The 22,702-nt window shown below is 34.0% G+C and overlaps 1 protein-coding gene across 5 annotated transcripts in view; it reads left to right on the top strand.

Annotated features, from left to right (window-relative positions):
- The window catches only part of LOC127732893 (GON-4-like protein), a 179,747-nt gene that overhangs the window by 123,485 nt on the left and 33,560 nt on the right, over positions 1-22,702 (top strand). For all 5 annotated transcript variants that reach the window (XR_007996491.1, XR_007996492.1, XR_007996490.1 and 2 more), the window contains exons 23-24: positions 17,452-17,604; positions 20,643-20,824. Coding sequence is in view for 1 of the 5 variants with exons in the window: in XM_052242069.1 (XP_052098029.1) it covers positions 17,452-17,604; positions 20,643-20,824 (335 nt within the window). In the remaining 4 variants the exon portion in view is untranslated. The remainder of the gene's footprint in view (positions 1-17,451; positions 17,605-20,642; positions 20,825-22,702) is intronic.

A 22,702-nucleotide genomic window follows, 5' to 3' on the forward strand; every position in this document is an offset into this window, starting at 1 on the left:
AGTTTGAATTTTGGTGGCGTCACTTATACCGTTCTGGAGTTATGCCCCTTTACAAATGGAAAAAATTGTTGAATTTTTCGTTTCCGTTCTCTTACTTTAGTTTGCCTCAACCAAATGTTATGAAACTTATACACAATGCTTATTACCACAAAACACAGATCAAGTTTGATTTTTGGTGGATTGCTGAATTTTTCACTTCCGTTCTCTAATTTTAGTTTGCCTCAACCAAATGTTATGAAACTTATACACAATGCTTATTACCACAAAACACAAATCAAGTTTGAATTTTGGTGGCGTCACTTTAACCGTTCTAGAGTTATGCACCTTCAGAAATGGAAAAATTGCAAAATTTTTATTTTCTTCTAAATATCAAGTAATTTTTGAAATTGGAGTTATCTTTCTTTGTCCATGATTATAGTTGAATCAACTACAATCAATGCTTTATACAATGCAATGTTCAATTTTGACTTCCACTGATAAAACACAGATCAAGTTGAATTTGGGTAGTGTCACTTTAACCATTATTGAGTTATGCCCCTTTATAAATCGAAAAATTGCTGAATTTTTCGTTTCTGTTCTCCAACTTTAGTTTGTCTCAACCAAATATTATAAAACTTATACACAACAGTTCTAGAGTTATGCATGTTTACAAATAGAAAAATTGCTGAATTTTTAGTTTCTGTTCTCTACTTAAGTTAGCCTCAACCAAATGTTATGAAACTTACATACAATGCTTATTACCACAAAACTCAGATCAAGTTCAAATTTGGGTAGCGTCACTTTTACCGTTCTTCAGTTATGTGCCTTTATAACTATATGATATGCAAGCGGGGGCATCATCTGTGTCCACATATGGACACTATCTACATTTATTTTATTAAATTACAGGGCCAATATTAAACCAAATTTGGACTCACTCATTATTAGGCTATCTGTTTTGATTTTAATTTATTTTTACATGATTTCCAAAACCAAAGTAGAATCAGGTGAGCGACACAGGCTCTTGAGAGCCCCTAGTTCTTGATGGACATGATATTAAGACTGGCATTAGGTTTAGCTTGAAGGACAAGGTATTAAGACTGGAGTAAAGTTTAGCTTGAAGGACAAGGTATTAAGACTGGAGTAAGGTTTTGTATAAAGGACAAGGTATTAAGACTGGAGTAAGGTTTAGCTTGAAGGACAAGGTATTAAGACTGGAGTAAGGTTTAGCTTGAAGGATAAGGTATTTAGATTGGAGTAAGGTTTAGCTTGAAGGACAAGTTATTAAGACTAGAGTTAAGTTTTTCTTGATGGACAAATTTTCTTATCAGTTTTTACTTATCTGACCTAATTATCGATTCTAATTGTTGGATGTAGAAAATATCATCTGCAGTGAAAACTACATCACATTATCTATAGAAAGTTTATATTGGCATACATGGCAACATTCAACACAACTGCAAATTAAATATTCATTTTTTTCACTGAAATGCTATGTAATATATGCACTAAAATGGTCAGAAATAATATATTTATGTGGCATCATATAAAGAGGAGAAACACAGGCAGTTTAGAGCCTCAAGAGTGTTTTGTCTGCTGCTATTTCTTTGACCCTACTTTTCCCTTTACTCATCTTTTATGTGTAGAGTGCAATCATTTATCAGTAAAAGTTATAGTTTTTACATGCAAAAACATGATTTATTAAGGATCAAATGTTAAGGTGTTGTGATGTAACAATGCTTTTCGTTTGATTATGAATTGTTATAAGGACAAATTTTAGTCAATTTGTTCTATAGACTGATATTTCCAAGAATTTTTGTCCATATACAAATCCGTGCATTACATTTGCGCGCAGATTTTAATTACGTTTGTATGCATTCTTTTACAGGTTTATTATACTTATTTATTTAACTTTTATTTTTGAGCAGGATACGTCCATTTTATTATGCACATGCACTTAGTCCTGGAAATATATACAGATAAACATGTAAAAACAGAGCAAATCTGAAGGTTAAAAATGCTGAATATTTGAAGCCAATTGCTTTAGGAAAACACACAACACAAAAATACATGGATGTGCTCAATAAAATTTCTTATAGTTGTTAGCATGGAAAAATCCCTGCCATTTATAGTACGCCTAGATTCTGCTGACAGTAGTGATGCCCAAAGACTTGAAGGAAATAGGGAATCTGGTGAAATGCCTTGGCAATTATTTACAATGCATCGCCATGATATACCATATCCCTAGACTTTAAGTGTTCTGTCGGTACGGAAAGTAAATCAATTGCACATTAATGATTGTTCCCCCAAGTTTTTTCTGATAAATGAAACTCCCATGTTTGTGCCTTGATGCAACTTAACAAACTGACTTAAATTATTTACTAAAGTGATCACTATTCAATAAAATTAGGAAAGAGAAAACTTTTTACTCTGAAACATTCGCAATTAGTTACATGTACAGGATTTATGATGATCACTTTATTTTTTTTTAGAAGTCAATATGAATGAAATATAATTTAGATTTACAAATATTTTCAAAATTCATAATAACTATAGTCATAGTTATTATGGGTTATCTTTATTTTAACCTTTGTTACCTGTAAAATGAATATGCGAAAATGTAATAAAAAGTTGCACGCAAACATAAAATAGTTTAATCCCCAAATGCGCCCATATAAATGACTACACTTGGCCACACTACAGTAATCTCAGATAGATAGAAACCCATGGTATATACAGACCCGTACAGTATTCTCAGATAGATAGAAATCCATGGTATTTACAGACCCATACAGTATTCTCAGATAGATAGAAATCCATTGTATTTTCAGACCCATACAGTATTCTCAGATAGATAGAAATCCATGGTATTTTCAAAGTGCAGCAGGACTCTTTGGCAAATGCCAATGTTAGAATAATTTAATAATTTGAATGAATTAAAGTCTCCTAACCCTAAAAGATTGCACAGAATGACTTTAATTATTACAAAGTGCTTTGTACCTTTTACATTTAATTTGTTTTGTAACTAGTTAGCATATAGTTATAATTGTCCCTTAAAACTCTAATGATATCTAAAACTGAAAGCTGTTTATTTTGAAAATGAAATCTGTAATTACTTTCCGCTTTTAAGATCAACTTCCTGAAATATGTTTCTACACAGCAGCAAAATTATGGTTTATACAAATCTTCATGATATCTGGCTAGCAGTCAGCATCAAATCAACAAAATTAAAATCTGTAAAGGAAACTTTCATCATGTAAAGTACTCTTGATTTAAATTTGAATTTGTAAAGATTTAGATATTTACGACAATTTGGGAAAATAAACTAGACATAAAAAGGATGTCAGTAATTTGAATTGAAGACAAACATCAGATTAAAACATCTTTTGAAAAATATATCATAACTTTTCAACTTCAGCTAAAGACTTTCCTTCAGTTTTTGTCTCGCCTTGACGAAGTCAAAAAGCGAGACATAGGTATGCTGTTTCCGGTGGCAGAGGCAGCAGTGCAACAACAATGTATTAGTTTGTGATTAGGTCTAGTTTATGGTGAACCACTAGTGGTAGGTCAATGATATTTGGTATGCAGTTGTATTAGCATTGGCACATCTCATTTCCATGGAGATTATTTAGCCCTGCCCCCTCAGTCATGGTCTATTGACTATGAAATTTTTGCTTAGTTTACATGTATTAGTTTGTAATTAGGTCAGTTCAAGGGGAACCATTAGTGGTAGGCCAATGTTAATTGGTATGCACCATGGAGAATATTTGGCCCTGCCCCCTCAGTCATGGTCTATTGACTTTGAAACTCTTGGTAGTTAACATGTATTAGCTTGTGATTAAATCAGTTTAAGATGAACCACGAATGTTAAGTCAATGATATTTGGTATGCAAATTTATTGGCATTTGCAAGTCTCGTTTCCATGGAGATTATATAGCCCCAACCCCTCCTCATGGTTCATTGACTTTGAAACTTGTCATAGTTTACAAGTTAATGTTTGTGTTTAGGTTTGTTTAAAGTGAACGACTTGTGATAAGTCAATGGTATTTGGTATGCAGTTGAATCAGCATTGGCACATCTCATTTCCATGGAGATTTTTTAGCCATACATGTACCTTCAGTCATGATTCATTGACTTTGAATATTTGCATAACCTACATGTTAAAGTATAGCTATTTTAATTTCAACATTTGCATTATCAAAATTACAAAAAGGCGAGACATATCTCTGTGTTAACAGTTTAAGTTGTTTGGGTACTGATTGAATAACCTTTAAAGCTTGATTGTATGTATAAGATTTGTTGATGGTAATGCTTGTATTACACCTACCCAGATATGTCATGTGTTGAGAAGCATGCACACATTGCAATGATATACTTAATAAAAAGTTTCTTATGGAATTAACTGAATGGGTTTTCCTATGTTTTATAGATGCATCTTTTTGTTACCTCTATGTTGATGAACAATAATATGTATATGTATAATGGAGAGATTTTACATGTCTATATTTGAGAGGTTTATTGTATTTCATTCAGATAATTGAATTGTAGGACAAAGAAAAATTGTAAAAAAATAAATGGAGAATGTGTCGATGGGCCACAGATGCCCCCGCTTGTAAATATGCATGAGTCAACTTCCACATACAGATGCAGTAGTTAAGACCGTTTTGTGATTATGAGCATTGTGTACAAGTTTCATAACATTTGATTGAGTCAAACTAAAGTTAGAGAACGGACTCGTAAAATTAAACAATTTGTATGTTTTTAAAGGGCATTACTCATGAACAGTGAAAGTGACGCCACCCAACTTCGAAACTGATCTGTGTTTTGTGGTAATAAGCATTGTGTATAAGTTTTATAACATTTGGTTGAGGCAAACAAAAGTTAGAGAACGGAAGCAAAAAATTAAGCAATTTTTATGTTTATAAAGGGGCATAACTCATGAACGGTAAAAGTGACGCCATGAAATTTCGAACTAGATCTGTGTTTTGTGGTAATAACCATTGTTTATAAGTTTTATAATATTTGGTTGAGGCAAACTAAAGTTGAGAACGAAAATCAATTTTCAGGACAGACGGGACGGATGATGGATAAGGGTAACACTTAATGCCCCCTCTTTTATGGCGGGGCATAACAATATTTGTATACATAAAGTACTAAGAATTTACAGACTGATTTTGATGACGTGTTTCATTTGTACTACAATGCCATTATTTAAGGTTTGAGGTGTTTATAGTTATCTGAAACCTTTTACATAAATGATTTCACAGATTTAATTGGATGATTAATATTTGTAATATATTGTGTAATATCTTGATTACTTTGAAGTATTTATCAATGTATCTTGTTTAATGTTGGTTTAGTTAATGGAAGTTTTAAAGGGAAACTGAATAACACTTATCTTCGATAATACTACCACTTATGTGTACAAATATGGAAGTTTATTGTCCCATGTAAAAGCTAAATTGAGTTTGGAGTGCTGTAATTCCATATGCTACTTACAATGAACTGAGATAACCTTACAACTACAGAGAGGACATAATTTGTTTATTTTGTTTTTATATCCTCTTCTAAGTTCTAATGTAGGTGGAAGAAAAGTTATACATTTGCCTTCTGTTCTTTGTTTTTTTTAGTTATATTTTATTATATTTTTTTCATTTCATCATGAATGTCTTGTATGTCAACAGATAATATTTATATTTACCTCTTTTTATTATTAAGTCTCCCAAACGAAGTTTGGGAAGACTTATTGGTTTTGCTCAGTTCTTCTTCTTCTTCTTCTTCTTTCTTCTTCTTCTTCTTCTTCTTCTTCTTCTTCTTCTTCTCTTCTTCTTCTTCTTCTTCTTCTTCTTCTTCTTCTTCTTCTTCTTCTTCTTCCGCCGCTTTTAAATTTGAACTTGTCCGCACCCGTTCTCCAAAACCGCTTGTCAGATTAACTTAGGGTTTCACAATATGCTAGACTTACATGTCTAGTGGTGCAATCAGGGTTTTGTTTGTGCATTGGGGTTTATAAAGGGGTACTTTGAGGGGCAAAAAGAAAGGAGGGTTTTACTATAGAACCCTATGGGATTTTATTTTTTTAAATTTTCAAATGATTATAAATTGAAAACCGTTTGTGATAGACACAATCTTTTTAATTGAAAATGTTCTAAATGATAAAGCACATTAAATGAAATACAGGGTTAGTCCCCAGGGGTCACCCCCACCCACTGCCATTTAAGAAAGTTATAATATCTTTTAAATGGTTGAGATCCCCACCCCTAAACCATATATATTCTGGTTTGTCTTGCTAAGATGGTTTGAATGATATACAGGGTTAGTCCCCAGGGGTCATCCTGACCCCCTGCCATTTGAGAAAGTTCTAATATCTTGTAAATGGTCGAGATCCCCACCCCTAAACCATATATATTCTGGTTTGTCATGATAAAGCACATCAAATGAAATACAGGGTTAGTCCCCAGGGGTCACCCCCACCCCCTGCCATTTAAGAAAGTTCTAATATCTTGTAAGTGGTCAAGATCCCCACCCCTAAACCATATATATTCTGGTTTGTCATGCTATGATGGTTTGAATGATATACAGGGTTAGTCCCCAGGGGTCATCCCGACCCCCTGCCATTTGAGAAAGTTCTAATATCTTGTAAATGGTCGAGATCCCCACCCCTAAACCATATATATTCTGGTTTGTCATGCAAAGATGGTTTGAATGATATACAGGGTTAATCCCCAGGGGTCATCCCGACCCCCTGCCATTTGAGAAAGTTCTAATATCTTGTAAATGGTCGAGATCCCCACCCCTAAACCATATATATTCTGGTTTGTCATGATAAAGCACATCAAATGAAATACAGGGTTAGTCCCCAGGGGTCACCCCCACCCCCTGCCATTTAAGAAAGATCTAATATCTTGTAAGTGGTCAAGATCCCCACCCCTAAACCATATATATTCTGGTTTGTCATGCTAAGATGGTTTGAATGATATACAGGGTTAGTCCCCAGGGGTCATCCCGACCCCATGCCATTTGAGAAAGTTCTAATATCTTGTAAATGGTCGAGATCCCCACCCCTAAACCATATATTTTCTGGTTTGTCATGATAAAGCACATCAAATGAAATACAGGGTTAGTCCCCAGGGGTCACCCCCACCCCTTGCCATTTAAGAAAGTTCTAATATCTTGTAAGTGGTCAAGATCCCCACCCCTAAACCATATATATTCTGGTTTGTCATGCGAAGATGGTTTTAATGATATACAGGTTTAGTCTCTAGGGGTCACCCCCACCCCCTGCTATTTAAGAAAGTTCTAATATCTTGTAAGTGGTCAAGATCCCCACCCCTAAACCATATATAATCTGGTTTGTCATACCAAGATGGTTTGAATGATATACAGGGTTAGTCCCCAGGGGTCATCCCGACCCCCTGCCATTTGAGAAAGTTCTAATATCTTGTAAATGGTCGAGATCCCCACCCCTTAACCATATATATTCCTGTTCGTCGTGTCTCGAACATTTGAATGATGTATAGGGTCAGTCCCCAGGGGTTCCCCCCACCCCCAATGTTCTAGTATCTTGTAAATGGTCGAGATCCCCACCCCTAAACCATATATATTCTGGTTTGTCATGCCAAGATGATTTGAATGATATACAGGGTTAGTCCCCAGGCATCACTAATGCATATACTTTACTGGACCAAACCAATTTTCACTGGACTTTGTCCAATGTCAGGCGACACTGGGAATTTCGTATGGGAGCTTCGTTTGGGAGACTTCGTAACAGCATCCTGTTACAATCATTTCTTGTTTTCTAATGAAGCCTGTATATTTTTAATCAAAGTCAAACTATGACTGCTCTATTCAGTATTATATATTTTGATTTAAACAGTAACATACTATGAAAGAAAACCTGATTAGCATTTTTAATTCCATCGGAAAAGATTTACATAAGAAAGAGATATATGAGGAGTAAACACTTCTGTACTGAGCGAGGTCCACAGGTCAGTACTTAGAGAAGTAAAGACTTTTGCGCTTACAGAGGTCTACAGGTCAACACTTAAAGAGGTAAACACTTTTGTACTGATAGAGGTCAACAGGTCAGCACTTATGGTAGTAAACACTTCTGTACTGACAGGTCGACAGGTCTACACTTAAGGTAGTAAACACTTCTGTACTGACAGGTCAACAGGTCTACACTTAAGGTAGTAAACACTTCTGTACTGACAGGTCGACAGGTCTACACTTAAGGTCGTAAACACTTCTGTACTAACAGGTCGACAGGTCTACACTTAAGGTAGTAAACACTTCTGTACTGACAGGTTGACAGGTCTACACTACAGGTAGTAAACACTTCTGTACTGACAGGTCGACAGGTCTACAATTAAGGTAGTAAACACTTCTGTACTGACAAAGGTCGACAGGTCAACATATAAAGAAGTTAAGACTTCTGTACTGACAGATGGTGACAGGTCAGCACTTAAAGAAGTAAACACTTCTGTACTGACAAAGGTCAACAGGACAGCACTAAAAGAAGTTAACACTTCTGTGCTTACATAGGTCGACAGGTCAGCACTTAAAGAAGTAAACACTTCTGTGCTTACAGAGGTCAACAGGTCAGCATTTAAAGAAGTAAACACTTTTTTACTGACAGAGGTCAACAGGTTCACACTTAAAATAGTAAACACTTCTGTACTGACAGAGGTCAACAGGTCAACACTACAAGAAGAAAATACTTCTGTACTGATAGAGGGCAACAAGTCAACACTTTAAAAGTAAACACTTCTGTTCTGACAGAAGTCTACAAAGTCAACACTTAAAGATGTAAATACTTCTTTACTGCCAAAAGGGGACAGGTCAGCACTTAAAGGAGTAAGTAGTTATGTACTGTCAGAGGTCAACAGGTCAGCACTTAAAGAAGTAAACACTGCTGTACTGAGAGGGAGTAGAAAATTAAGTGCTACATTTGAAACAAATAATTCAATTTTGTTTTTTAGGATCTAAAGTTAAATGGAGATAATTTGTGTTGATTAAAGGTTATCTATCTAAAAATGCCTGCCTAATTTGATGTAAAGTACCAGAAGACACTTTATAATGAAGGTTTAATTGGATATGGTACTGGTCATTAATCATCATTCCATATTCACAAATGAATGTAAAGTACACTGAAAATTACTGTAATAATACAAAATTATAACTTTTATTTTAAATTCCATGAGAAAGTATGACAACTTTAATCAGTAGTAGTGCAGAGTTACTTTTATAAGTACAGTCAAAAGTTCAATTTTCTCAATAAGATTAAAAACACATGTTTTCCAAAAAAAAATGTCTACAAATAGAAATGATCTGTATCTTCAGTACACAAGACTTTCACAGAGAAAAATGTTGTCTATGCAAATTAGATAGAAGTTATTTGAAATTGAGTCTTTTTAAAACTTTAATTATTTCTACATGCATACTAGCATTATTGAGCTGGATTTTTGAACTGTTGATCTATCGACAATTTTATCACTTCAGACTGTCCACTCTGAGTTAAGTTTTAAATGTTACTAGAACACACCCGCGAAATCGCGGGCATTTAGAGCGCGGTTGAAAGTATGTAAACTGTAGTAGGAAGTATTTTTGTAAAAGATTTTATGACTGGAAGATCTCAGGAAAGGTATCAAAAGTCATAGGTACTTGGGGACAGGACAATTTTTTTTAGCCCTCCCCCTTTTTTCCAAAGTCTGCTATTTTTTGTTTTCTATTAATTTCAATTATTGTGGCGTTTTTCTGTAAACTATGAACATACATGTATTATAAATAAAGTGTATTTGCTATTTACTATCAATTCCAAGTTTACTATCCACAGCGGTCACTTATATTTTATATAGAGACTGCGGTCACTGATATATTATATAGAGACTCTCTATATAATATATCAGTGACCGCCGTGGATAGTAAACTTGGAATTGATAGTAAATAGCAAATACACTTTATTTATAGTATATGTATGATCATAGTAAACAGAAAAGCGTGAAAAATAATTGTCCTGTCCCCAAGTACTTATGAAAATTATGTAATTTTAAAGGAAAACAGTCCTAAACGGAAATCTTGTCTATGACTTAAAAGTCCGTCCGAAGACGGAAATAATATCCAGACACTTTTATTTTCGTTTTCCTCCAAAAATAACCCAAACTGAATAATCATAAGCGAGGATGACAAATGTGATTATGCATGGTACCTATAGGACACAGAGGCATGACGATTAATTTATTGTGGAAGGAAGAGAAGCGACACACAAAATGAGGTCTTCTCATTTAATAGTATAGATGTCTATGCTAACAACATACAGGTAAAATACATACACAGAAAAGAAATTTGATTCACGCAAGATGAAACCAACATTTGTAATACACTTCTCCATACATTTACGTTCTAAAGCAGTGCTTCCTGTTTATAGAGTGAATGATTAACATGATATGCCAACCAAATTAATACATCTGTGGTATCACTTATTCATATTCCACTTAAGTGAAAATACCTCTTCATAGGAACCATAACAATAAAAGAAATATGTATATATGTTTTTAATTGATTCAATCATTTTCAACAAGGTTTCATATAAATAACACGCGCTTGATCTGTTTAAGGATTCAACTTAGGCTAGAAAAAGTAATCATTTTGGATTTCTGTTATTTGGTGAAGTTTTAGTATTGTTTAGGATGAATTGATGATTCTAGATTTGTGTAAGCTTGTGAGATTTTACTAGATCTGAAGGATTTATGTGCTGTAACTCATTACAAACAAAATTAATGTATTACAGATATTATATTGAAGAAAAGATTTCATAAAACCACATCCTATAGATGTATGATGATGTTATTATCTTCCTGTATTTACAAATATTTACATATGATTATTTTTGTTAAAGTTGTGTCATTCACTTATTTTGTGTTGACATCGCCATCCTTGACAGTCATACCACATCTTATTTTGTGTTGACATTGTCATCCTTGACAGTCATACCACATCTTATTTTGTGTTGACATCGTCATCCTTGACAGTCATACCACCTCTTATTTTGTGTTGACATCGTCATCCTTGACAGTCATACCACATCTTATTTTGTGTTAACATCGTCATCGTTGACAGTCATACCACATCTTATTTTTATTCGAACTACTATATCACTAGCCTGTCAACACTGATGTTGTGAGTTTGAATCCTGCATGCGGCAGGTGCACTTGACTCTTAATTTTAATTGACTAGGATTAGGATTGTCAGTTTTCCTGCCGAAGGTCAATGGTTCTCTTTGGGCACTCCGGTTTCTTCCACCAATAAAAACTGACCACTACGAAAAAGCACAATAGTGCTGAAATTGGTGTTAAACACCAATCAATCAATCAATCTCCTTATTTTTTAGCTCACCTGGCCCAAAGGGCCAAGTGAGCTTTTCTCATCACTTGTCGTCCGTCGTTGGCGTCGTCGTCGTCCGTCGTCGTTAGCTTTTTACAATAATCTTCTCCTCTGAAACCACTGGGCCAAATTTAACCAAACTTGGCCACAATCATCATTAGGGTATCTAGTTTAAAAAATGTGTCCGATGACCTCGCCAACCAAACAAGATGGCCACCATGGCTAAAAATAGAACATAGGGGTAAAATGTAGATTTTGGCTTATATCTCTGAAACCAAAGCATTTATAGTAATCTGACATAGGGTAAAACTGATTATCAGGTCAAGATCTATCTGCCCTGAAATTATTAGACAAATCTTACATCCTGTTTGGGTTGCTGCCCCTGAATTGGTAATTTTAAGGAAATTTTGCAGTTTTTGGTTATTTTCTTGAATATTATTATAGATAGAGATAAACTGTAAACAGCAATAATGTTCAGCAAAGTAAGATCTACAAATAAGTTGTCATGACCAAAATTGTCAGTCAACCCCTTTAGGAGTTATTGCCCTTAATAGTCAATTTTTACAATTTTTTGTAAATTTTTGTAATCTTTTACAAAAATCTTCTTCTCTGAAACTACTGAGACAAATTAATTTAACCATACTTGGCCATAATCATTATTAGGGTATCTAGTTTAAAAAATTTGTCCGATGACCCCGCCTTCCAACCATCATGGCTGACTTGGTTAAAAATAGAAAATAGAGGTAAAATGCAGTTTTTAAGCAGTTAAGCTGCTTTATGCGAGCACCCTAGATTTGTGTTCTACCCAATAAATGCTGAAATATGTGCCATTGTTATTATCTGGCTGGCTATTATGTTATTTATAACTAATTGAACACTTTTTTCATACTTTTAATTCTGGAATACAAAAAATATGACCAGAAAAACCTTAAATGATCGTCGAACCACCCAAAAGTTTTGAAGTTGCACATAGGAAGTAGTGCTCAATAGAAATCCTTATGTAGTTTATTATCCCCTGTGCTTTTGGCCAAGATGTCAAAGAACAATTGCATGAATTATTTCATCGCCGAAAATCTCTAATTACAAGTCGTTTACAGTTGCCAAATGGCACAAAGCGCAGGAATATTGTATAACGGCTGTGACTAATATGACACGGAGTTGAAGTCTCAGTTGGCGGTAATTTTAACTTCATCGACAAAACGTAAATCAAGGACGTTTTAAATTTGGTGATTTCTGATAATAATCATTTTGTTCAACCGCTAGCTTTATACCGAAAATCGCCAACATGTTATGTGTAAATCCGAGTAAATCGTATCTGACTGACAAAACAACATTGAAAAACAATGGATGCCATAAACCGGAAATGAAGACAATTATAATACCGGATCTAATTCCGTTGGCGGATAAGGGTAATTCCGGGTTTGCCGATCAAATACAATAAAAATATAATAATTCCAGGCATGAGACAAAATACATCTATCATGATGAAATATAAACTCTAGAATTGAAAACCAAAGATATATTGAAGAAAAGAAAGAAAAAGCAGGAAATATTTTATACAGAAACTCAAAATTACTTTTAGTTCACAAATTTTCATGTCAAAAACCAATAAAATGTGACAGTATTTTCCTTATCATTAATAAATATTGATATTACATGTAGATGTTTTTATTGTTTTAACATATTACTACAATTCCATGAAGTAATTTCTTCTCAATTTTGAAGGGCCTATACAAATCTGGAAGTTTCTTACTTTATTTTCACAGAGGAACTAGCTAATATAATATATAGTGCAACTAGATATGATACACTTAAACAGTTTTGAATTTGAACTGTTTAATATAATGGTATAATTAGTAATAAATAATCAATTGTTGAGACAACACACCCACCCACAGTGATACCCTCAGCCTCCCTCAGCCTTCCTAATACAAAAAAAAAGATTATTTGAATTCATAAATTAATATACAAGACAATTACATTTATTATTAAACATGTTAAACGACAGTGACACTGACAATGAAACAAGCTAACTTAACACCAAAAGCACATTAAATTGTCTTACTGAGTTATGAACTATTTCAAGTAAAAGCAGGACCTGGAATTTAGGTTGTGGACCTTTCAGTTTGGAGTGTCAAAGGTCCTGGACTGTCCAGTACCAAATGTTAATTTTAACCCCTGCATTCACAGTAAAGCGATTTTGACGTGTATTGCAATTCCAAGTAGAATTTACTTTTGGACATTAAACGTTTCGAATGCGTATTAAACTAATTCAAATCAGTTAATAATGTGAATCGAATTCGAATTATGTGCGAGCGCAGCATTGATATATCTAAGAAATGAAGAATATTAAAAAGATGGACAAAATATTTGTATTAAATTTGTTGCAATTTTTGTCTTGCCTTGACAGAGTCAAAAAGTGAGACATATATATATATATAGGCATGCTGTTTTGGCGGAATCAACAATGTATTAGTTTGTGATTTTGTGATAAGGTCTGGTTTCTGGTAGGTCAATGACATTTTGTAAGTAGTTGTGTTAGCATAGGCACATCTCATTACCATAGAGAATATTTGGCCCCACCCCCTTAGTCATGGTCTATTGACTTTGAAACTTTGCATAGTTTACATGTATATGTTTGTGATTAGGTCAGTTTAGGGGGAACCACTAGTGGTAGGTCAATGATATTTGGTGTGCAGTTGTATAAACTTTTTCATTTTTAATTTCCATTGAGATTATTTGGCCCCGCCCCCTCAATCATGCTCTTTTTACTTGGAAACTTATGTTACTTTGAAATTTCATTTATTAGTTTTCGATTAGGTTAGTATTAGGGAAACCAATAGTGGTAGGTCAATGATAATTGGCATGTAGGTGTAGAAGCATTAGTACGTCTCATTTCCATAGAGGATATTTGGTCCTCACCCCTCAGTCATATGCATGATCTATTGACTTTGAAACTTTTACTTAGTTTACATGAATGAGTTTGTGATTATTATGATTATGTCAGTTTAAAATTACCAGTAATCTTAAGTCAAAGCTATTTGGTATGCGAACGCATTGGTATTCAAAAGTTTCATTTCCATGGATATAATATAACCCCACCCCCTCATTATGGTTCATTGACTTAGAAATTGAATTTGTGTTAAGGTTTGTTTAAAGGGAACGACTTATGAAAAGTCAATGGTATTTGGTTTGCAGTTGAACAAGCATTGGCACCTTTCATTTCCGTAGAGATTGTTTAGCCTTGTACCTTCAGTCATGGTTCATTGACTTTGAATATCACTTACATGTTAAAGTATTACTATTTTAAGTGTAACATTTGCATTATCAAAATAACAAATAGGCAAAACATTACGTTGTGTTAATAGCTTATTATAGATTAGACATGTGTAATTATTATAAAAATAAGGAGATGTGGTATGATTGCCAATGAGACAACTATCCACCAAAATTCAAATGAAGTGGATGTAAGCAATTACAGGCAACCGTACAGCCTTCAAAAATATATGTTGCATCATTGCTAGGCCATTATAACAACATCAGCATTTCTTGTAATACTAGTATACAAGAAAATTACACCATTTCAGATAGTTTCAGGTATGATTTGATAATTGTGCATAGTGGCACCAGTTGATCCAACTAAAAGCGCTAATATGGCATATTCAAACTCTAGTACATAGTGGAATTAAACCATACACCACTGTTGGACACCATAATTGAAATTATTATTCTGAAAAGAATATTCCTCCATGCAGCCTGCAACAATTAGCAAAACCTATACTGCATAGTAAGATATAAACGACCACGAAATGACAAATGTAAAACAATAAAACTAAAGCAGCCTGATTTATGTACAAAACAATTATGAAAAATAAATATGATATACAGCAACAATCAACAATCACCAAATTACTGGGTCCTCACTATGGACAGGTACATACAGAATGTGGCGGGTTAAACATGTTAGCTGGCACAAAACTCTCCCCTAACATGGGACAGTGTATGTGCATAATCTCAGACATTAAATCTTTAAAAAATAAATTGGAAATAACTTTTGAAAGTGGTAGGATTGGATAGCAGAAACATTACGGTACAAACATTATTTGATACTTGAGAAATAGCTGAGATATATAGATTCTACCACTGCATCGAGTGTGATACGATATTTATCCACTCGAGACAGTTAAATTTTCAAATTTAAAACGCGAGGCTCGCCGAGCGTTTTAAATATTTAAAATTTAACTGTCGAGAGTGGATAAATATCGTATTACACGAGATTTGGTGGTGGAATCTGTTTCTCTTATGATTTTCAAACAATATGCAGGCAAACTTATTCCGTCTTTTCGAATGATCTGTAAAAAGACGTGTTCTTTCTATGTGACGTCATCAGGCATGGTCGCCTTTTTTCATGCCGTCACAATAGGAAATTCAGAGGAAAGCAAGTAAATTCGACGTCATAATCGGATTTTAACCAATGAAGAACTGAGATCAAATGAACCACACGTTGATTAAATTTTTTTTATACAATGGGTGCAGAAAGGGATAAATTGACGAAGAATTAGAGAAAAATATTTTCATCCATTCTTCCACTATATTCATCTTAACTTCTGCCAAGTTTACCTTTGATTCTTTTAATTAACTGCCTATAGCGCCTTTGGTGCTTTGATTGGTTTATATCTCTGAAACTTAAGCATTTAGAGCAAATCTGACGGTGGCAAATATGTTCATCAGATTTAGATTTATCTGCCCTGAAATTTTCAGACGAATCCGACAACCCATTGTTGGGTTGCTGCCCCTGAGTTAGTAATTTTACTAAAATTTTGCAGTTTTTTGTTATTATCTTAGATATCATTATAATATCTAATATCTAATACTATTAATTATGATTTTAACCTTATTTTACATGATTTCCAAAGCATCAGTAAATACAGGTGAGCGACACAGGCTCTTGAGAGCCTCTAGTTTTATTTTTCACTTATTTGGACATAGTATGTTTGTCTCTTAACTGATTTTAGCTCATTTGGCTCTATGTTACATCTAAGACTTCCTCAATTATGAAAACAGGCAAATTACATTTAGTGAGAATCCTTGAGTTGTTTAGTTCACAATACAAAAACTGTTGTTCATCTATGTGGTAAATGCGATGAATTATTCAAGGATCCTTATATTCACACTATGTCTTCTTGTAACTATTTATTTGACATTTGCAATGAGTTCTGGTGCAATTAAGTTACTATGTATAAACCGGATAACTTTTAGTTCTTAGTTCCTTGGTTGATGAAGATTTCCGTTATCTGTTACTGTCTTGCGAAACCCAATTATTACTGGACTGTAAGCGTAGGCTAATAAATCTTTATTGATTTAAGAATGGTACCTCTGTGAACTATTACAATTACTCAGTAACCTGCTGCTGTTTATTTGTATCATGTTTGTCAATTCCTGTTGAATTGCAAGGCCAATTTGAACCAGATTTGGTATGAATACTGTATCAATTGGGTGAAAATCAGGGTTATTGAATCTGATGAGTCAGTTTTAAGATTTCTTTTCCTTTGAAAATTAAAGGTCTAACCTTGTAGACTCGTTGGTTTTCCTGTTTGAATGGTTTTACACTAGTCATTTTTGGGGCCCTTTATAGCATACTGTTCCGTGCGAGCCAAGGCTCTGTGTTGAAGGCCGTACTTTTGACCTATAATGGTTTACTTATACAAATTTTGACTTGGATGGAGAGTTGTCTCATTGGCACTCATACCACATCTTATATCTATTCATTTGATCTATATAAAGAATCTCATTTTATTCTGATGCCTTCTCATAAGTAATGACAATGATACCATATAGATTACATTGAATCTTATGGTAAATAACATTCTCATTTTCACCCTGAAACCAAATGGCCAATTAGAACCACACTCTCTAGTTATTATCTGACCTAAGGTTTATGTTAGCTTTTGTCATCATCAAAACAAATAGGAATTAATAGGTACTACTTTCTTGGCCTAATACTTTAACAAAGTTAGTCAAAATTTAGAATTTTGTGATAGAACTTGTGTTCACTATTGGTTAATCTAACACCCATATTATTTTTATTTTTAGTTGTACCAAGAGCTAAATGTACTACTATCAGACTATCCAGACTTAGTTAGTGATTTTGCAGGATTTTTACTCCCAGAACAAGCTGTGGAATGTGGCTGCTTATTGGCATCACAAGAGTTCAAGAGAGCAAAAACATTTTTACGGAAATTGGAGGTATGTAAATTGCACAACAAATAGATACATACTGTATTATTTTAGAAGCAAATGAAGATCTTAACTCATCATTGAAGATCTTATAAGGATTAATGTGGGAAATTTGAAGGAATGTAGATTTATTTATTTTTGTGGATTGAGTAAAAATTGTATTTTCTTGAATTCTTGGTTTTGTGGTTTTAAGAATTTTACTTACAAGCTTATAAGCAATGTGTAATTTTACCTTACCTTTAACAAAAGTCACTCTGCAGAACCTTCTTAATAATCAAGAGATGCCATCTAGAGTCAAAAAATTTATCCTCCCTCGATGACACACAGTTACAAATTTTGTAAAACATTGAAATTTATGAAAATTATAACTCGACAAATAGTGTATCCAAAGTAAATATTCTAAAACTAATAGTTACATAGTATGTTACTGTGTATAAGATTAGATGAGAAAGCACCATGTGCACCACATTGAAGACCTTTTATTATGTATAAAAGGTGCAGGAGATTTGTCATTGGGACAGCAATTAAATGAAACAAAATAAACTTCCAGTAAGCAACCATATTTAAGATGAATATGATTAATGAATAATAGTCTCCCAAGGCATGTTTGACTCCGCCTCATGTTTGCACCTGTCGCAAGTCAGGAGCCTCAAGCCTTTGGTAGACTTGTATGTTTTTTTATGTTAGTTCATTTATATGTTTTGGAGTTTGATGTTGCGTCCATTTCATTGAACTAGTGCACATTTTTGTTAAGGGGCCAGCTGAAGCCCACCTCCGGGTACGGGATTTTCTCGCTGTATTGAAGACCCATTGGTGGCCTTTGGCTGTTTTCTGCTCTTTGGTCGGGTTGTTGTCTCTTTGACACATTCCCCATTTCCATTCTGAATTTTATTTGTAATTATTATGAGCATGATTGTGAACATGCTAACTAACAAGGTTGTAAACAGTTTGCAGGAAGATTAATAGAGAATATCATATGGCTTTTTCAATATCACACCTGTATCAACCCGAGACAGCAATATAATCCCAAGAGCTCTGCTCGAGGGATTATATTGGTTGAGGGTGGATACGGTGTGTGATATTGAAAAAGCCATATCATATACACTTTATTATATACATATACCTCACGTAGATGTGTTTAATGTGACATGACGTCATAGAGATAAGGGGGGTTGGAATGACGTCATACATGTAGATTTATTTATTTTTGTGGATTGAGTAAAAATTGTATTTTCTTGAATTCTTGGTTTTGTGGTTTTAAGAATTTTACTTACAAGCTTATAAGCAATGTGTAATTTTACCTTACCTTTAACAAAAGTCACTCTGCAGAACCTTCTTAATAATCAAGAGATGCCATCTAGAGTCAAAAAATTTATCCTCCCTCGATGACACACAGTTACAAATTTTGTAAAACATTGAAATTTATGAAAATTATAACTCGACAAATAGTGTATCCAAAGTAAATATTCTAAAACTAATAGTTACATAGTATGTTACTGTGTATAAGATTAGATGAGAAAGCACCATGTGCACCACATTGAAGACCTTTTATTATGTATAAAAGGTGCAGGAGATTTGTCATTGGGACAGCAATTAAATGAAACAAAATAAACTTCCAGTAAGCAACCATATTTAAGATGAATATGATTAATGAATAATAGTCTCCCAAGGCATGTTTGACTCCGCCTCATGTTTGCACCTGTCGCAAGTCAGGAGCCTCAAGCCTTTGGTAGACTTGTATGTTTTTTTATGTTAGTTCATTTATATGTTTTGGAGTTTGATGTTGCGTCCATTTCATTGAACTAGTGCACATTTTTGTTAAGGGGCCAGCTGAAGCCCACCTCCGGGTACGGGATTTTCTCGCTGTATTGAAGACCCATTGGTGGCCTTTGGCTGTTTTCTGCTCTTTGGTCGGGTTGTTGTCTCTTTGACACATTCCCCATTTCCATTCTGAATTTTATTTGTAATTATTATGAGCATGATTGTGAACATGCTAACTAACAAGGTTGTAAACAGTTTGCAGGAAGATTAATAGAGAATATCATATGGCTTTTTCAATATCACACCTGTATCAACCCGAGACAGCAATATAATCCCAAGAGCTCTGCTCGAGGGATTATATTGGTTGAGGGTGGATACGGTGTGTGATATTGAAAAAGCCATATCATATACACTTTATTATATACATATACCTCACGTAGATGTGTTTAATGTGACATGACGTCATAGAGATAAGGGGGGTTGGAATGACGTCATACAGATAAGAGGTTTGACATGACGTCATACAGATTAGGGGTTTGATAAAGCCTTTGCAACAGTGACTGCAATCAATGACGTGACGTCATATAGATTAAAGGTGTGATAAAGCCTTTGCAACCGTGCTGATATCGATATCATCACGGGTGGCTGATACAGCACGCTTGCCAATGATTGTATTACACATACAATTTAACTGTATTAACTACTAAGTATATAATAAAGTTATTTATTCAATAATACCTTAATAAAAAGTGGATTTCTAGTATATCATTCTTCTTATACATACAGTATTATGCCAACAGTATCTTGACTAAAGTTATATTTGATAGTTATTTTGGAAAATAAATCTTGAAAATATGGATATATATCTAGTTTATTCATTTTATAAAAAAAACAAAAAAAAACAGGATTATTAAACGCCTTATGGCTTAGACGAAATTGAACATAACACATATTAGTCAAGGTTACAGCAGTATATTTACAGATTCCACCAACGCTTGTCATTCATTTATAGAGTTCTAGTCATAATGATGTGTAAAGAATATCTGATTTAATAATTATGGAGAAAAATGCTACTTCTTTGTCATCAGGTCTGGTGGACAGTTGTCTCCTTAGCTATCATACCACATCTTATTTTTTTAAAGATAAAAAAAAAGTGTTTAAAAGGCAATTGATATGATAAGTACAAAGTTGAACTTTGGAAACTTTTCATGTGTGACAGTGTCATCCTCTTGCCTTATTCTTGAGGTTATTGTATTGATGGTGTGATATGCATATATGTTTTATAGGTGTATTTAGCCAGGCACCCCTCACACTACCAGAAAGTGATGAAGATATTTTCTCGCTGGTCACAAAGTGAGACGAGAAATGTAAAAGAGCTGAGAGAAGCATTAGAACCCATGTTAAAAATGCAGCCACATTTACTGGAAGAACTGTCATTGTTTTTTGGTGATGAGAGACCACCTGATAGGTAAACATTTGTATATTTATAGTGAGACCTGTCTATGCTCGACCCTGGCTAAACATTTGTATATTTATAGTGAAACCTGTCTATACTGTGGGTAAACATTTGTATATTTATAGTGAAACCTGTCTATACTGGACCCTGGGTAAACATTTGTATATTTATAGTGAGACTTGTCTATACTGGACCCTGGCCAAACATTTGTATATTTATAGTGAGACTTGTCTATACTGGACTTGTATATTTAAAGTGAAACCTGTCTATACTGGACCCTGGCTAAACATTTGTATATTTATAGTGAGACTTGTCTATACTGGACCCTAGGTAAACATTTGTATATTTATAGTGAAACCTGTCTATACTTGACCCTGGGTAAACATTTGTATATTTATAGTGTAACCTGTCTATACTGGACCCTGGCTAAACATTTGTATATTTATTGTGAAACCTGTCTATACTGGAAAATGGGTAAACATTTGTATATATAGTGAAACCTGTCTATACTGGACCCTGGGTAAACATTTGTTTATTTATTGCGAACCTGTCTATACTGGACCCTGGGTAAACATTTGTATATATATAGTGAAACCTGTCTATACTGGACCTTGGGTAAACATTTGTATATTATTTTGATGAGCAATATTTGTTTGATTTACAGTATGAAGAAGGCTGTTTATCGCGATATGGTATGAGCAATATTTGTTTGATTTACAGGATGAAGAAGGCTGTTTATCACATTATGGTATGAGCAATATTTGTTTGATTTACAGGATGAAAAAGGCTGTTTATCGCGTTATGGTATGAGCAATATTTGTTTGATTTACAGGATGAAGAAAGCTGTTTATCACATTATGGTATGAGCAATATTTGTTTGATTTACAGGATGAAGAAGGCTGTTTATCGCGTTATGGTATGAGCAATATTTGTTTGATTTACAGGATGAAGTAGGCAATATTTGTTTGATATACAGGATGAAGAAGGCTGTTTATCGCGTTATGGTATGGGCAAAATTTGTTTGATTTACAGGATGAAGAAGGCTGTTTATCACATTATGGTATGAGCAATATTTGTTTGATTTACAGTATGAAGAAGGCTGTTTATCGTGTTATGGTATGAGCAATGTTTGTTTGATTTACAGGATGAAGTAGACAATATTTGTTTGATTTACAGGATGAAGAAGGCTGTTTATCACATTATGGTATGGGCAATATTTGTTTGATTTACAGGATGAAGAAGGCTGTTTATCGCGTTATGGTATGGGCAATATTTGTTTGATTTACAGGATGAAGAAGGCTGTTTATCGCATTATGGTATGAGCAATATTTGTTTGATTTACAGGATGAAGAAGGCTGTTTATCGCATTATGGTATGGGCAATATTTGTTTGATTTACAGGATGAAGAAGGCTGTTTATCGCGTTATGGTATGAGCAATATTTGTTTGATTTACAGGATGAAGAAGGCTGTTTATCACGTTATGGTATGAGCAATATTTGTTTGATTTACAGGATGAAGAAGGCTGTTTATCACGTTATGGTATGAGCAATATTTGTTTGATTTACAGGATGAAGAAGGCTGTTTATCACGTTATGGTATGAGCAATATTTGTTTGATTTACAGGATGAAGAAGGCTGTTTATCACATTATGGTATGAGCAATATTTGTTTGATTTACAGGATGAAGAAGGCTGTTTATCACATTATGGTATGAGCAATATTTGTTTGATTTACAGGATGAAGAAGGCTGTTTATCGCATTATGGTATGAGCAATATTTGTTTGATTTACAGGATGAAGAAGGCTATTTATCGCGTTATGGTATGAGCAATATTTGTTTGATATACAGGATGAAGAAGGCTGTTTATTTGATTTACAGGATGAAGAAGGC

The sequence above is a fragment of the Mytilus californianus genome, unplaced genomic scaffold (assembly GCF_021869535.1).
Source record: "Mytilus californianus isolate M0D057914Y unplaced genomic scaffold, xbMytCali1.0.p SCAF_3, whole genome shotgun sequence".
NCBI classification, from domain to species: domain Eukaryota; kingdom Metazoa; phylum Mollusca; class Bivalvia; order Mytilida; family Mytilidae; genus Mytilus; species Mytilus californianus.